General features: G+C 43.1%; 1 protein-coding gene across 1 annotated transcript in view; it reads left to right on the top strand.

Annotated features, from left to right (window-relative positions):
- The window catches only part of LOC121506329 (gamma-aminobutyric acid receptor subunit beta-3-like), a 62,254-nt gene extending 44,198 nt beyond the window's left edge, over window positions 1-18,056 (top strand). Inside the window, exons 8-10 of the mRNA XM_041782092.1 lie at window positions 10,845-11,089; window positions 11,445-11,513; window positions 16,939-18,056. Coding sequence (XP_041638026.1) covers window positions 10,845-11,089; window positions 11,445-11,513; window positions 16,939-17,310 — 686 coding nt within the window. The 3' untranslated portion in view covers window positions 17,311-18,056. The remainder of the gene's footprint in view (window positions 1-10,844; window positions 11,090-11,444; window positions 11,514-16,938) is intronic.
- Window positions 18,057-18,444: the final 388 nt, after the last annotated feature.

Below are 18,444 nucleotides of genomic sequence, written 5' to 3'. Positions count from 1 at the left end.
CACATTATGATGTTGCTGAGAAGCATCCCCGCAGCATGATGCTGCTAAGAAGCATCCCCACATTATGATGCTGCTGAGAAGCATCCCCGCAGCATGATGCTGCTAAGAAGCATCCCCACATTATGATGTTGCTGAGAAGCATCCCCGCAGCATGATGCTGCTAAGAAGCATCCCCACATTATGATGTTGCTGAGAAGCATCCCCACAGCATGATGCTGCTGAGAAGCACCCCCACAGCATGATGCTGCTTAGAAGCATCCCCACAATATGATGCTGTTGAGAAGCACTCCCACAGCATGATGCTGCTGAGAAGCACCCCCACAGGATGATGCTGTTGAGAAGCACTCCCACAGCATGATGCTGCTGAGAAGCACTCCCACAGCATGATGCTGCCACCAGCGTGCTCCACAGTGGGGATGGTGTGTTTGTGGTGATGTCAGTGTTTGGCGTCTTGTCTGATGGTCTCAAAGCTCTATTCTGGTCTCATCAGACAGAAGAACTTTCTTCCTGTTGACCATGGAGTCTCCCTCATGTCTGTTGGTGAACTCTAGTCCAGATTGAATCTGAGTTTTCTGTTCTTGGCTGTCTGAGATGAGTGAAGCACATCCTCCGTGATGAGCACAGGAGGAGGCTGTATTTCTAATACACGTCTGTTGAAGACAGAGAATGGGGGGATGATATTTCTATCTTCAAAGTGAGAGATCTGCTATTTTAGAGAATCACTGAGGTCTTTCTGCAGGGGAAAATGACCAAACTAGGCCAAGCTTTGCGTCTGCTGCTGCTGTGGTCACTGAGAGTCCTCACAGAGCTATAACAACATCACCTCTCTAATGAGCATAATCTCACTTCATATCCAGGACTGCTTGTGTGGGTGATCCGGCCCACTCACTGCAGGGCCCCTGTGAGCTGTATACAAGGCAGAGGTGCATGCAGCAGGTCATTAGTTTGTAATCATCGTGATGCCTCGTAGGAGGTTCAAGCTCTGCTTGCTCTTTGCAGGATATTGAAACGGGCTGCTCTGTGTGACAGATGAGGAGTCAGGTAGTGACAGAACAGTAGAACCTGAGAGCTCTGAGACAGCAGCAGAAAAGATCAGGGTTAGCAGTAGACGCTGGAAGTCCAGCACTATGAAACCTCAGTAGATCGTCTTCCTCATGGAAAAACATAATTTACATATTTGGCTGACAAAATTAACACCAGTGCTGCATTTTAAAATAGCAATATTTCCCTATCAAAATGGAAGTTTTGTATCATTTCAGTCAGAAACAACTCAGAGTTGAATTCATTATTTTGCACATTTTACTGAAAAAGAAACGTGCAGAGTCTCTGGTGATTAGACTCCACCGTGATGACTCCATGTGAGGCAAACTGCAGGAATACGAGACCCTTCCTATGCAGTCTAGACCCTGGTGGTGGCGCTGATGAGGGAACCGATGTAGGAGGAGACTGAGGTAGCAGAAGGACCTGAGGCTCTAGACTGCATGTTAATGAAGGTAGCTGGGGTGGAGGAGGGTTGCAGCACTAATGACAGATTGCTGCCGGCTGTGGCAGAATCTGATTGGCTGGGGGCTTGAGAGTGAACGGCCTTGATCAGCTGATCACCAGAGAGGGAGAGATATGAGCGAGTGGTGACTAACAGCTGAGATGCTGTATTTTTATTGGTTACAGTCATGGACGAAAGTATTGGCACCCCTGGAATTTTTCCAGAAAATACATCATTTCTACCAGAAATTGTTGCAGTTACAAATGTTTTTGGTATACATGTGTTTATTTCCTTCATGTGCATTGGAGCAACACAAAAAAATCTGAAGAAAAAGACAAAATTGACATGATTTTACACAAAACTCAAAAAATGGTTGTCCCCCTTTTAAAACTGTGGGTAAATCATTTTATTTCCAGCATGTGATGCTAATTTAAACTCACCTGTGGCAGTAACAGGTGCTGGCAATCTAGAAATCACACCTGAAGCCAGTTAGAATGTCTAAAAGTTGACTCAACCTTTGTGTTGTGTGTCTGTGTGTGTCACACCAAGCATGGAGAAGAGAAAGAGGAGCCGAGGATTGTCTGAGAAGCAAAAAACAATCTCAAGGTTAAAGACCATCTCCAGAGATCCTGAGATTCCTTTGTCCACTGTGTGTAATATAATCAAGAAGTTTATAACCATGGAGCTGTGGCTAATCTCCCTGGACGTGGACAGAAGAGAAAAACTGACAAAAGAATGCAACGCAGGATAGTTGGAATGGTGGATAAACATCCTCAGTCAACTTCCACACAGATTCAGGCTGTCCTGCAGACTCAGGGTGCAAAAGTGTCAGCTGGGACCATACGTGGTCATCTGAATGAGATGAAGCGCTATGGCAGGAGACCCAGGAGAACCCCACTGCTGACAAAGAGACAGAAAAAAGCCAGACTGGAGTTTGCAACAATGTACCTGAGTAAGCCTCAATCCTTCTGGGAGAACATTTAGTGGACAGATGAGACTAAGGTAGAGCTTTTTGGAAAAGCACGACATTCTACTGTTTACAGAAAACAGAATGAGGCCTACAAAGAAAAGAACACAGTACCTACAGTCAAACATGGTGGAGCTTCAAGGATGTTTTGGGGTTGTTTTGCTGCCTCTGGCACTGGGTGCCTTGACTGTGTGCAAGGAATCATGAAATCTGGAGACTATCAGAAGATTTTTGGCCGCAATGTAGGGCCTAGTGTCAGAAAGCTGGGTCTGGGTGAGAGGTCATGGGTGTTCCAGCAGGACAGTGACCCCAAACATACCTCAGAAAGCACCAAGAAATGGTTGGAGACAAAGCTGGAGAGTTCTGAAGAGGCCAGCAATGAGTCCAGATCTAAATCCCAGTGAACACCTATGGAGAGATCTCAGAACTGCTGTTGAAGAAGCACCCTTCAAATCTGAGAGACCTGGAGCAGTTTGGAGAAGAAGAGTGGTCCAAAATTCCAGCTGAGAGGAGTAAGAAGCTTGTTGATGGTTATAGGAAGTGATTGGTTTCAGTTACTTTTTCCAAGAGTGTGCAACCAAATATTAAGTTGAGGGTGCCAATAATTTTGTGTGGCACATTTTTTGAGTTTTGAGTAAAATTATGTCAATTTTGTCTTTTTTCTTCAGATTTTTGGTGTTGCTCCAATGCACATAAAGGAATAAACACATGTGTACCAAAACATTTGTGATTGAAACAATTTCTGGGAGAAATGATGTATTTTCTGGAAGAATTCCAGGGGTGCCAATACTTTCGTCCATGACTGTATAAGGTTAAAATCATCACTTTACTACGTCTGTTCAGTTTAAAATGGTATCCCAGTCTGTCAGGGCTCTTTTTCTTCATGCATTGGTGGCTGACAATTCAAATGTGAACGTATGATAAACAGCCCTGTCTGCTGTCTTGGAATTGCCCATTGTTCAAATCGGGGGCCAATAGGGACCAAGCAGTAAATCTTCTGCAGAGCCTCTGTGCAGAGCAATCTAGCCATGTAGATTCATCGCTCCTTTTAAATGAATAGAACATTTATCTGTAACCTAAAAGCATCATAATGCGTTTTGTAAATCATGCTTTGATCCACTGCCTGTTATCCACCGCCACATACATCTGGATCGTGAGTGGAATGGAAAGAGTGTGCCGCCGTGTGCACCCGATTTAATGTGTTTCCGCCTTACATCCATCTTTATTTCTCTGCTCGGAGCTGGTTTTGTTAAGACATCCATGCAATATCCGGTCATTACTGCTTCCTTAGTGCATGACTGCTTTATACTGGCACAAGTGTGAAGTCCTGCTGGCTGCAATATCCAGCCAATGCCTTCTAGGCTAAGAGGCAACCGGAGGTCCATTCGCATCTCCTGATGGATCGTTACGAGCTTTCAGCAGGTATGGATGGAAACGTGTGCGGGCATGCACGCATGTGCACCCGGCTCCTTTGTTTGTGCAAACCTGCCAGTAAGAGCAGTGTAATGATCGGGGGGAATCAATTCAAGGAGGCAGCAGGAGAACAATTGAATTGTTTGAAAGGGAATCTTGTTTTCCTGAGTGATTCTGAAGGGTTGCAAAGTTGCAAATGACGTGCATGCATCCTAGTCTGGTTCCCAGAGTTCTGCCCTCCATTCATAATCAGATCATGTGAGCAGTCAAGGTGTGGGCATTATCTGTAATCGCTGCAGGACCACTCTGAGTGTAACGGGAGACACGGGTCTGAGACCAGGCCATGCAACCTCCAGAACTCTTCAGACATTTACATGCTAACCAGGTCCTGACAGTCTGTGCTGTCTGAGAGTGATAAATGGAAGTGTTCAATTAACACTGCTTTGATTTACCGCCCCTGCCTCTATTCTCGCAGTTAACATTCATTGCTGTTTCACACGCTTTATTGCATCCTACATGATACCTTTTCTGTTTCATAGTGCTGAGCTGTGTTGCTAATGGCCTATTGGCTCGTGATTAGAGCAGATTTGATTGCTGTGTGCCTTTGTTCCGCAGAGACTCGGGGACGTAGAACAAGAGGGGGGAGGGCAGAAAGAGGAACCACCACTAAATGATGGTGAGATCCGAGGAGGGAAAAAGGAGCTACAGGAGAAATGAAGAGAGAGAGATAAGAGAGAGAACAATAGGACGAGACGGAGCGCAGGGGGAGAGGGACAGAAAAAGACAGACAGTGAAAGAAAGCCTATAAAACTATATTTCTCCCTGGAGAGTTTAACAGTGTGATGAAAAAGGAGGGAGGCTGATGGGCGCACGGCCCCTTGATTAAATTGTCCGAACAGGGAGTGAGCAAAAGAGAGGGAGAGGAACGGAGGGAGGGAGAGTTATGGCACGGCCGAGAGAACACCTATAAAGAACGAGGCTGTCGTTAAGCAGAAAAAAAAGAGAAAAAACAAGAGATTGCACCAGGCAGTCGGCGCAGAGACATGAGGCGTGTGCACGCGCCGCTGAGCTCCTTCACACTCACACCAACGACACACATGCATGCACACACACGCATGAGTGGTGTTAGCCTTGTAATGTGCCAATAAATCACACTAAGGGCTAGATTGACCTTAGCTATCCCGCTCCCTCCTCCCAGCCCCCTAACTGTTCCCTTTCTCTCCACTCTACTTTATGATTCATACACATACGTGTGCACACGCACGCCAAAAGCCTGGTCCGTGCGTGTTGTATGGCTGCTGATAGGCTTCATTTATTTCCTGTGCAGGAATAAAGTAGCAGAGACATCTGCCATATACCTAGAATGAGATAAGACAGAGGGTTATTGCACTGCAGGGGGTCAGGGTTCACATGAATATGAGCGATACTTGTTTATTTACTGTGACCAATGAAATGCATGTTTGCATCATCAAACAGGGCTGAATGAGCTCTAAACATCTGATTGCAGTTATTTTGATGCATTTTGCAAATGCACTGAGAATTCTGAAAAGGAACCCCGCATGGTCAGACAGGTTCATCTTGTAGATATAGATAGATATTTGTATGTCTCAGATGTACGTTAAACTAAAAAACTCACTAAATATCCCACATATCTACATTCTGAGTTCATATCGGCTCATAAACTCAGCAGGAGGCCGCCATGTTTTGATCCGCGCTGATAGTGTGACGTCACGGTTCTGCAGCGCTGCTCTCCGTTGCTAAGCAGTAACCGTTTTCAGACGCTTTTTCTGCAGTTTGCTGTGTTGGTTCTGTCTCCCTGCTGTCAAAGCTCTGTCACTCTTCTAAGTTTTACATCAGTAAACCTCCTACATGTGACTGGATTCAGTGTTAGTGGAAGCTTTTCAAAATAAAACTATTATTTACACACGAGGGGAGTTTCTCCAAAGAAATACTAAAGTGGACTTTTATTTTGAAAGGTGCAAACTGGAAGTCCTTTCTTGCTGTGTTTATCTTTACCTGAACCATGAGGAAACAGAGAGCCTCATCATGAAGAGAAGTTCAGGGAAAACTTTATTAAACAGACACATTTTAGCTCGTGGCCTTCATCTGGTTCATCAAGAAACAGATTTCAAACATTTTCTACCCGTGTGGACGTAAATATTTGCTACAGCAAGGTAAAAATGGCTGTGTGTTTATCATTTCCTGTCTAGATGGACAGATAACCACTCGTGGTGCAAATATAAAATAGAAGAGACCTTAAATTATAGAATTCTCCGTGCGTGAGACGTGCTGCGTTTCTGAGATCAGCTCCAACACTGGCTGCCAGTCTGAAACAGGATACTGCAGAGGAATGGTGACATCACGGCGCCAGCGCTGACCAAAACATGGCTGTGAATTTCTAAACTCAAATGACTCAAAATGCAGATATCTAGAGCGTTTTTTAGTTGAACATGTACATGAGAGATACAAATATCTATCCAAGATGAACTGGTCTGATCGTGCAGGGTTTCTTTTAATGGAAGGGAAGAAAATACAAAATAGGGAAAGGAGGATTTTGGAAAATTACTCTGGAAAAACTTGACACACAAATGTTTGCATGTGTAGAGCAGAACAGCAGCGCTGCATAAAAAAGTAACACATTTATCACAAACACAGGCTGAGATACGACATGTATCACAATACAGAGGCCAGGAAGACTGACAGATGACCGCTTCATTAGGTACACCTTGTCAACTCCTCATTAGAGCGTCTCTTTATCTGGCTGGATTTAGTAATGCAGCTGATTTTTGTATTCATTATACATGTTTGTGTGTCCTAATCTCATGTGATCTACTGCAATTTTCAAATCGCAGAGGGTCAGGGTCCAAAACTAACACTCACCACTCGCCAATTACGGGTAGATTTTGTCTCTGGCTGGTAAATTTTTAAGACCACTCCCCACTCTGGCCAGTTATTTTTTTTTTTTTACCAGTGAAAATGTTTTTCTGTTACTGGAGAACGATGCTGCTATTGGCTGGTTTCCTGGCAGAGTAATGTGTATTTCAGACGATCTTTGGTCACGTAGGTGCGTCAGTCATGACGTCATTGACAGCGTGCCGAGGTGGATAGCTGGTTGTTACTGTAGCTGTACCTCCTTGCGGCGTTGCCAACCTAGCGACTTTGTCGCTATACTTAGCGAGTTTTCAGACCCCTCTAGCGGCTCTTTTACAGAAAAGTGACTAGTGACTCTCAGCTGCGGTCAGAGCAGGAGATGCTCACGCCTCCGTGTCCAGACTACAGATTAACCACGCTGTGAAGGCGCCTTGACAGTTTCTTCTATTGACTGTTTTTGGTCCATTTAGATTGTTAATGAAGACTGTAAACAAAAAATAAATAAATAAATTGATTTGTTGTAGGCTTTTAAGCAGACCATGAGGTTTATAATTAAACCAAATATAAGAAAACTAAACTTCTAAGAAAAATAGAATAATAAATAAATGATAAACCAAAAATAAAATTGAAAGTAACTCTGCCAGAGTTTCTCTTGAGTCATGTTGCCGGCCCAGATAAAGGAGGGCTGGAATTGTGAAGTCATAAAAACAAGAATCGACAGAACTAAGTTCATTTGTTGTTCCACACATAATAAGGGTCTTTTTACTCACTTTTGGTCTCTTTTAGCAGACATTATTGCTAGTATTAGTGCAAACTATTAAAATATTGATCGAGAATCGCATACAAGACCCAAATGACATGTTAAATAATACTGATAGCAAATTACAACACTTAAAAGCAATGTTTATTTGTTTGGCTGGTAAAATATCTGCCTGGCTGGTAAGTGAAAATGTTAGTTTTAGACCCTGCAGTGTGTGCAATATTTCTTTGACCTGAAATGTGTTTTTGAAATAGCAGGTTAATAGATTTTTTTTAAGCAGAGGTGTTTTGCTCGTCGCATTATGCAAACATTCAAGTGTCCATATTTTCTAGAATAATTGACAAAAGTTCCTACTTTCCTTGTTTTTTGTATATTTTTGTCTTCTTCAAAATAAGAAATCCATAAAATCATCGCTCCCTTCATTACAATTCATATCAAATGTGCAATATAGGATAAAATAACTGCAATAAGACATTTTTGTTAGCTGTATTTGAATTTTGAGGGGATTTTTGCTTAGAAATTTGAAGATATTTATGTGGAAATTGAAAAAAATTTATGTTTTTACATTTTTAGGAATTTGAATTGAATTTTGGGGGAAATTTGCTTTGAAAATTTAATGTATCGTCTTGAAAATTTGATACATTGATTTGTCAATTTTGGGAAATTTGATTCAAATTTCTGGGGGAATTAGCTTTGGAACTTTTAGGTAATTTCATGAAAATTTGAAAAATTTATTTGTAAATGTCAAAGAAGTTGCTTTGATTTTTTTCTAAGTATTTTTATGAAAATTAGTGGAATGTATTTGTAATTTTTTAGGAATTGGATTTGATTTGTTTGGGTGGTGGAGCAGGTTTTTAATTTGTGGTTATTGTCTTAAAATTTTTGAACATTTATTTGTAGATTTTGTGAGATTGGATATAAATTTCTGGGGGAAATATCTCTGTGTGTTAAAATATTAAATGGTTTGTAAGACGAGGAACCTGAATAATAATCACGTTGAATCGCAATGTTGGGTGAAAAAATCGCAGTTAGATTATTTTCTAAATCGTTCAGCCCCAGTCCTACTCTATCGTGGTGCATTTCTGTGATTTTAGATGTTTTAATGTTGTAAAATCTGGCTGCATTTTCCATAAAAACTCTGTTTCTCTCTGCTCTCCTGTTTCTGAATCGTGCATTTGTCTCCAGTGTTTTTGGTCTTCACATTCAGCACACTCTGAGCTCTGAGGTGCACTGAAATGCCTCAGACCTCATCCAGTTCAGCTACCGTTGGTCTGGGATTCTCCAAGCATCTTTCCTTTCCTGCTGCTCTGAAACAGACACATCATGAAGGTGCCTTTACTTGAACAGGAGAAAAAACCACACCGCCCAGTACACCTTGTGGTTAAGGTTACTAAGAGCTGGGGGCTAGATACATGCAGCACTATTCTAATGAGTTATTTCTGTTTGATGACCGTGGGGCAGTTGGAGGTTTCAAAGCAGGCCTTTGAATTTCAATGAAGCCGAGGTTATGCACTCACCCACCAGTGTGTGTGTTCATGCCAGTGAAATAAGATCAGGTATGAAAGTGATCAGCTAATCAGGCCATATGACTGGTCAGTCAAAACACTGTGCATGCAATGTTTTCTCCTCCTCTTCAGCTTTTTTGTTAGAACAAGACAATTCCAGAGCGGCATTATCTTTCACGCATCAGAGAAGAAACATGTTCCTATAAAAATACCCCTGTTTCTATAGTAACACCTAAGACATCTGTTGGAGTTTTCTCCAGCGTGACCTTAAGGTGACTGACAACGTAGCTGCTTCTGCTGTGAGTGTTGGGTTGCTCTACTAAGACAGGTTTGGACTAATTAAATGTCAAATTTAGCACTTTCACAGATCGCTCGCCAAGATAAGACAGGAGGAAACCTCAGAGGAAGAAAAACAATGCTATCTTTGAGTGATGCTGTTTACTCGCTAGAAAGAAGGAAGGCTTGGACAGATGGTGCAAAGGATTTACATTTGTTGTGTTTGTTTCTCACTAAGTTACAATCATGTTGCACAAGCCATATCATAAAAACTTACAAATACAACAAGACTAAAGCTGACTTTATGACTAGAGTTGCTACCAGTGCAGAAGTGGTGCAGAGAACATGCAGTTACTGGTCATTGAACCTTATCATCCAATCACATAGCAGCAAGACACTTAGGCATGCAGACATGGTCAAGACAGTCTGCTGAAGAGTGACATGATAACAACGCTCTCCATTCAACAAAGTAACCCATATCAAATTTCCAACATTAGCAAAAATAATTGCAATTAGAGCTCCACCCCAGCCTCCTCCTTTATAGACTAAAGCTCCACCTCCTCCACCCCAGCCTCCTCCTTTATAGACTATAGCTCCACCTCCTCCACCCCAGCCTCCTCCTTTATAGACTAAAGCTCCACCTCCTCCACCCCAGCCTCCTCCTTTATAGACTAAAGCTCCACCTCCTCCACCCCAGCCTCCTCCTTTATAGACTAAAGCTCCACCTCCTCCACCCCAGCCTCCTCCTTTATAGACTAAAGCTCCACCTCCTCCACCCCAGCCTCCTCCTTTATAGACTAAAGCTCCACCTCCTCCACCCCAGCCTCCTCCTTTATAGACTAAAGCTTCACCTCCTCCACCCCAGCCTCCTCCTTTAAAGACTAAAGCTTCACCTCCTCCACCCCAGCCTCCTCCTTTAAAGACTAAAGCTCCACCTCCTCCACCCCAGCCTCCTCCTTTATAGACTAAAGCTTCACCTCCTCCACCCCAGCCTCCTCCTTTAAAGACTAAAGCTCCACCTCCTCCACCCCAGCCTCCTCCTTTATAGACTATAGCTCCACCTCCTCCACCCCAGCCTCCTCCTTTATAGACTAAAGCTCCACCTCCTCCACCCCAGCCTCCTCCTTTATAGACTAAAGCTCCACCTCCTCCACCCCAGCCTCCTCCTTTATAGACTAAAGCTCCACCTCCTCCACCCCAGCCTCCTCCTTTATAGACTAAAGCTCCACCTCCTCCACCCCAGCCTCCTCCTTTATAGACTAAAGCTCCACCTCCTCCACCCCAGCCTCCTCCTTTATAGACTAAAGCTCCACCTCCTCCACCCCAGCCTCCTCCATTATAGACTAAAGCTCCACCTCCTCCACCAGTTATTATGTTAATCTTTTGTTGTCCTTGAAAACTAGTTGCATGCAGCTTCTTTTTCCTCCACCAGTCCTGACATGAGTGTTTCTGTTGACAGTGATTTTCTCGGTTTAATCTAGCGTGCGCATTGCTCAATCTCCTGAATAGTAATGAAACTCAGTGACTCGGACAGTCAGACTAATAATAATATTCTCCTCTTTATCCCAGGGATCACCACGGTGCTGACAATGACCACTATCAACACCCACTTAAGAGAGACACTGCCCAAGATTCCTTACGTCAAGGCCATCGACATGTACCTGATGGGCTGCTTCGTCATGGTCTTCCTGGCCCTGCTGGAGTACGCCTTCGTCAACTACATCTTCTTCGGGAGAGGCCCTCAGATGCAGAAGAAGCTTGCAGAAAAAGCAGAAAAGGCCAACAACGAGAGGGCCAAGTATGACGCAGCAAGGGTGAGTCTAAACTTCCTTTTTGCTGCACAGGATCGAATTTTGCTAATCCAAACCCAAAGTATAGGAATCTGCTGTTCTAGCTCTGTGTAGAATTATTCACTTTAATCAAAGGTGCTAATGACTTTTAGATCAATGCTGAGTCAAGAATTACTGTTTTGAAGATTCCTCCACAGGACTGCCCTCAAAAGGACAGATTCTAAAGTTCCTTAATTATCCATGGATGATTTAAATGCTCTGACTCTGCAGAAATTCTGAGCCTTGTTTCTTTGGTAGCAGAGACACTGACTTGTTTTTCTGTGTTGATTGTGAACAGAAAGCGTTTTCTACATGTGGTTCAATATTTTCATCTCCTCAGGAGGCAGGTAGTAGGACCGCATCCCTAAAGCGGTCCAATCAGGTTAAAGGTCTTCGGCACTCACGCTCGGTGAGTTGTTTATTCAGTGAGACTTGAGTCAACTCTGCCATCGCCATCAGCTGACATGGGTGTCTTTTTCTTTGAGTTTGCCTTGATGCAGTCTCTTCCCCCATCCATGGAATGAATCAAGCTCCAGCAGACATCTCCATGACATTCCCATACTCTCAGGAGCATTCATTTTGACTTTGACTTTTCCATGGCAGTGTCTTCTATTCCAGTGGTGCTCGTGCTCTGCCTGCATTGTAATTGATGTTTCTGATATGAGCGTGTTCTTCCTATTAGAGGTCATCCTGAATGCATGCCGTGTGTCATTGAAATCATCAGTGAAGCCACATTTCTTCAAAGCTTGTCTGTCAGGTTATACTGGCATTAAACTGAATATTCACCAGACATGAGCCTGCAGAGAGGATGGAGGGTGGCGGTGCTAGCACTGCTACATCCCTGAGGGTGGTTTACCCTTTTACTGATGTTATAAGTCAGTCATGGTCAAGATAATTTAGCTTCTCTGACCAACAAATTACAGAAAAAACATCTTAACTGTCAAAGTGAAAACAGATTTCTACAAAGTGATGTCAACTACAGAAAAAATAAAATGTTAAATAAGTGACTGCATAAATATTCACCCCCTTTAGAGTGACTGACCTGATTCAACAGAGGTCCAGACTGTTGGTGCTAGTAGTCTCAATTAATGTTAGTCACCGGTTAATCAGTATTCCTTGCTACCATTACACCATGAAGACAAAAGAACACTCCAAGCAACCAGGAGAAAAGGTTGTTAAAGACTAAGTCAGGGGACGGAGACAAAAACATTTCCAAGGCTCTGAACATCCCCCAGAGTTCAGCTCCACCCCCACTACTCAGCACAGTGGTGGCAGCGTCATGCTGCGGGGATGCTTCTCTGCAGCGTCATGCTGTGGGGATGCTTCTCTGCAGCATCATGCTGTAGGGATGCTTCTTAGCAGCGTCATGCTGTGGGGATGCTTCTTAGCAGCATCATGCTGTAGGGATGCTTCTTAGCAGCACCATGCTGTAGGGATGCTTCTTAGCAGCGTCATGCTGTGGGGATGCTTCTCTGCAGCATCATGCTGTAGGGATGCTTCTTAGCAGCGTCATGCTGTGGGGATGCTTCTTAGCAGCATCATGCTGTAGGGATGCTTCTTAGCAGCACCATGCTGTAGGGATGCTTCTTAGCAGCACCATGCTGTGGGGATGCTTCTTAGCAGCACCATGCTGTAGGGATGCTTCTTAGCAGCATCATGCTGTAGAGATGCTTCTTAGCAGCACCATGCTGTAGGGATGCTTCTTAGCAGCACCATGCTGTGGGGATGCTTCTCTGCAGCATCATGCTGTGAGGATGCTTCTTAGCAGCATCATGCTGTAGGGATGCTTCTTAGCAGCATCATGCTGTAGTGATGCTTCTCAGCAGCCAGCCCTGGTTGGCTTGTAAAAGTAGAGGGTAAAATGAATCCTTGATGACAATCTTGAGAACTACGGCTCAGGAGAAGATTTATTGTCCAGTAGGATGATGAGCCGAAGCATCCAGAGAAAACTACACAGAAATGGTTTAAAGACAAGGAGGAGAATCAGTCAAAGCCCAGACCTCAATCCAACAGAGGATCTGTGGCTGGACTTGAAAAGGTCTGTTAAAATTATATCGACAGTGACTGATTTATAAAAAAAAATAAAAAGGGTAAAACATCCATGGGGTGGATCCTTCTAATAGGTGCTTTATAATTGTAATCTGTGTTTAATCAGATGTGAAATAACTCACCTAACAACATCACTAATAGATAAAAATTTAAGGTGAAAATCCAGTGAACAGTCAGACGATAACTCCTCATGTTTCAGTCAGATCCTGCACACATGACTAACAAAAATGATTCTAATTTGTAATAAAACACATCAGCAGCACATACAGTACTACATGGTCTTGGTAGAATAATGTGACTTTAAAGAGGGAAATGTGAAGCTTACACAGCTGCTACATTTGCATGAATGATGAGCACTGGTGGATTGTTTGTTCCTCAAACATCATAGGCATGGATCTGATGCATCTTCTGTTTAAATGTTGTGATTATGATGGTTAAAACCTATAGGGGTGACTGGAGGCGTCATCCCATCCTGCCTCATTATGAAGGTTTATTCTTTGTGTATTCATCATCAGTCTGTGGTAAAAAGATGCTGAAATAACAGCAAATAACCTTTTAAATGTTTCACTCAGTATCCTTTAATCATAGCTGCAGGTGTGAAGAGTTAATGAGGTAACAATCCTGGATGCAGCTGTATGTTATGATGCTAGCAGCGAGCAACTACGACTGCATGATTTAATTTGGATTTAACCCTACAGAACCCAGCATAGCGCCGGCGCTATCATTAGCATATCCATTTTTGATTGGTGGTAAAGTTGAAACAGGATAAGATGGATCAGTCATTCTTTCTGCATATAAACCTGGGGAGTCACACTAACATTTCACACATTCTCCATGTTTCAGAGCGCTGTAAAAATACACAATAAAGCACACACAACAAAAATCTTTATAAAGGAGACCACCGGTATTTGCAGCACTTCCTACATTGAAATAAACGTCGTCACATTGTGGGCGTGACCTGTCACATGATTCTTACGTGTCCCTACCTCACAGGCTCTCCGCCCCAACAACAGGAAGTAGCGTATTTTCCTGGGAGTTGTATTGTTTTCCTCAGAATACACTAAAGAAATTAGCCTGCACACATACTCGCCCTCGCTCTCGTTTCAGCCCTACTTTTTACAAAAACACTCAGACACACACCCCACACACACCCCACATCCATCACACACACACCTCTGACACACTTCCACACATGTGTGGTCATGGCGACACAAAAACCTGGTCGCTCCAAACAGTTTTAGAGCTGGCGTGAAGCTTTCAGATGAAGAGTCCAACCACTCATCTGGTTCGGTTTTTTACAGGTTACTAAATTGACTATATCTCAAAAAGCAAGTTATAAACAGACTGCAAATAAATTTCCTGTGGTTCCAAAGGATATCCCGCAACTTTTTTACATTTACAAACTTAATACAGCTGTGCAATTTCTGTATTTTGAAATATATGTGAAAAATTAAAAATCATGTTTTTAGTTTAATGCACTTTTAAGCAATTTACTGTAGTAGTTAAGACATAAATAAATACATATTATTAAAACTTTGGATATAAGGGTTATATTGGTGTAAAGCAAATAAAAATACTCCCAAAAATGGCACTACAGTATGTAAAAATGTAAGAATATGTCCTGGACTTGCACAATGGTAGGTTATAAAGGGTTAAAGAGAAAGAAGAAAATATGGCTTGGACAGCTGTAAATACCCCTGAATACTACTAAATTATGTCTCACTATGGCAGAAGTCTGATGCTCATGTTAGCATTGATAAGAACAGGCTGGTAATAGTCCCTTCTTCACTCTAGCATCAGTCAAAGTGTTGATCTCTGTAGCGTCTCTGTGATTGGTCGTCTGCACAGAAACTCTCTCAGTGACATGATGCTCATGGAGGATTCAGAGACGAGGGCCTGGCGTAGAAAACATCCCTGTCAGAGTTACCGTCTGCATCGACTCTCAAACTTCCTCTTTTCTTTCTACATATTTTTGTTGATGTTTAAGACTCCCATCTATATTTCATGACTTGGCCTCTTTTTCTGACATCTGTACTTTTGTCGGGGTGTCTGTCTCTTTCTTGCATCACTTTAGATCTCTTGTTTTGCATCCCTGAGTAGAAATGTAACACCTCTGTGGATGTTGGGTTCTTTTAGTCTTTATTTGATCTCTGACACAGCTCTGTGATGTCTTTATAGTCTGTAGGACACTTTTATATTCCTTTTATTGCATTTAATCATTGTTGAGACCTTTTCTTCCACGATTACAGAACCTATAAAAGTTCATCACCACCATGGATGTTTCACCCTTTTATTGACTTTACAGATCAATCATGGTCAATATTGTTTTGGCTTTTTTGACTAAAAACCCTCTTTGATGTCAGTTACTTGCTATCCAGGGCCAGCTGCTGAGAAGCACCCCTACGGCATGATGCTGCCATCACTGCAGTGTTTAGTGTCTTGTCTGAAAACCTAAATTGACCATGATTGGTGTATAAAGGCATTAAAAGGGTTAAACGGCCAGGAGGGTGAGTACTTTTATAGGCCCTGTATTTCTGAAGTGTTTAACCCAGTGGTTCTCAACGTGGGGATCGGGACCCCCTTGGGGGTCATGAGACATTTAGAGGGGGTCACTAAATGCCTTTAAAAAAATTAGGTATAGATTTGTTTTTCTCGCCCAATTTAGTTATTATTATTTTCCACTCTTCATCAATTTTGCACAATTTTAACCCATTTTTGCCTCTTTTTTAACAACTTTTGCCTCTAACCCCCAATTTCTGCCAATTTTAACACACTGTTGCCACTCTAAACCCATTTTTGTCACTAAACCCTTTCCACCACTTTTATGCCACTTCAAAAAAATTCTCCACCTATCGCTGCCTCTGTTGACCCATCATTGCCACTATGCACCCCTTTTTCCAACTTTTTACACCCAGTTTTTGCTCATTTTACCCCATTTGACTATTTGTTATGCCTACTTTTGCCTATTTTCCTGTGTCAGTTAACCAATTTTTGCCCATTTAAACCACTTTCCCCCCACTTTTAAATCCCCCTTTTATCACTTCCCAGGCCAGTTTTTGCCACTTTAACCCATTTTTACTACTTTTAAAATCCCATTTCACCAGCTTTTTATTTCTTTTTCCCATTTTCACCCATTTTAACTCTGTTTTTAAGAGATTTACATTTTCAAGATGACCATACACTATGGCACAAATGACTAAAAGAAGATATTTGTTGTTTTGATTAGAGTGGTTATTATTCAGGTTAAATATAAAACTTTACAATGGACCATGAGTTTGCTGGTTCCATGGGCCCCCAGTTTAGTCCAGAGTACCTTGATGCAGACAAGATGGCCGACATACATCCGGAAGTCTCAACTAGAAGTCCGTACGTCTAAAGTCAGGCTTAGGCATTAAAACCTGAGTGGTTAGGTTCAGGGGAAGGCAGCGGGGAAGGGGGTATATTTGAGATCCAGCACCAAGGGTTAGGGTTAGGCGACAAAAAGACTGACAGACACTGACAGCTGAGTCCAGCACGAAGGAGAAACCTCTGCTTGGGACTTCGGCATGGATTGGATGTATAGCGACGCCCATGTCGGCCATCTTGACTGCAGTTGGGTCCCTCTCAGTTTAGTTGGGACATGACTATTCTAGAATGTTCCTGGTTGTTCAACCACCTTCAGGTCCCGTGGGGTCCCTGGTCTCTGGCACCTTTATTTTGGGGGTCGCGGGCTGAAAAGGTTGAGAACCCCTGGTTTAATCTCTCTCCAACGCTGTTCAATGGTTTTATCGTTCTCTGTCCACCAGGCGGAACCACATGGCCACGGGAACATCCTCTTAACCACCCTAGAGATCCACAACGAGGTGGCGGGCGGCGAGATCACCACCAGCGTGGCGGACATTAGGAACTCTCAGTCCATGGTGCAGCTGGACAGCACCGCCTCGGCGAACATCCAGTACAGGAAGCAGAGCGGTGGGATCGGCCCGCGCTCCGCTAGCCGCCACTCCCTGGACCGGTCCGCCCAGATGAAACGCAGCCGTCTGCGAAGGCGATCCTCGCAGCTTAAAATTAAAATCCCAGACCTGACGGATGTGAACGCCATCGACCGCTGGTCGCGGATCATTTTTCCCTCCGTTTTCTCCCTCTTCAACCTCATCTACTGGCTCTACTATGTCTGACTGGACTCTTTGTTGGGATATCTGTTGTTCTTTGTCTGGTTGTTTTCTATTTATCTTTTTGTTCCTTTTTCTTCCTTTTTTTCTGTTGCTTTTATACGTGATGGAATCTGTCAAGTCAAAGACAAACCAACAAAGACTGAGGAAAGACTACTGAGTTCTGGACCAAGTTCTCTGCACAATTGTTTTATATTCACAGTCTTTGAACCCTGAGTACCGAGGTGTTTTTATTTTCTTAAGTATGTACTGTAATCGGGACGTGTGACACTAACATTTGCCCTCTGAGTGTAAATAGAGAGATACAAAGCCAGCAAATGAAGAAACAATAGAGTATTTGCAAAAACATACACTAAAGTGGTTCACACAAGACTTTTCTAATCAAATAACTTTATACTACACAGAAAGTGACGGCGTTTCCCAAAAGTTAATTCAACAAGCCTATGTATGTTTGACTGGAACCCTATGCACTCCTAATGCATGTCATGATCAGCTGTAGTAAAAGGACGATCAGTTTCTGCCTTTGGTAACGTCACAATTTAACAGGCTGTGTATGTCTCAATAGTTCTGAAAATATACAGATAAGGACGGAATTATGAGCCCCCCATCGATATTTATTAGTCAGTATTTCAGTGAAACAGAGCGAGGAATTTTTTACCAGCTTTTCCAAACATCCCAGTTTCATTTTGGATGCTAACATTATTTTACTCCACAAACAGACACTAAATTATTTCACAGAAACTACCAGTGTACCAGGGTGTAACAAGCTTTATGCTATAAAGGAGGAGGCTGGGGTGGAGGAGGTGGAGCTTTATGTTATAAAGGAGGAGGCTGGGGTGGAGGAGGTGGAGCTTTAGTCTATAAAGGAGGAGGGTGGGGTGGAGGAGGTGGAGCTTTAGTCTATAAAGGAGGAGGCTGGGGTGGAGGAGGTGGAGCTTTATGTTACAAAGGAGGAGGCTGGGGTGGAGGAGATGCAGCTTTATGTTATAAAGGAGGAGGCTGGGGTGGAGGAGGTGCAGCTTTATGTTATAAAGGAGGAGGCTGGGGTGGAGGAGGTGCAGCTTTATGTTATAAAGGAGGAGGCTGGGGTGGAGGAGGTGGAGCTTTAGTCTATAAAGGAGGAGGCTGGGGTGGAGGAGG

The sequence above is a fragment of the Cheilinus undulatus genome, linkage group 24 (genome assembly GCF_018320785.1).
Source record: "Cheilinus undulatus linkage group 24, ASM1832078v1, whole genome shotgun sequence".
Taxonomy (NCBI): Eukaryota; Metazoa; Chordata; class Actinopteri; order Labriformes; family Labridae; genus Cheilinus; species Cheilinus undulatus.
The sequence above is the reverse complement of the archived record's forward strand: the minus strand, read 5'-3'. Positions and strand labels throughout refer to the sequence as shown.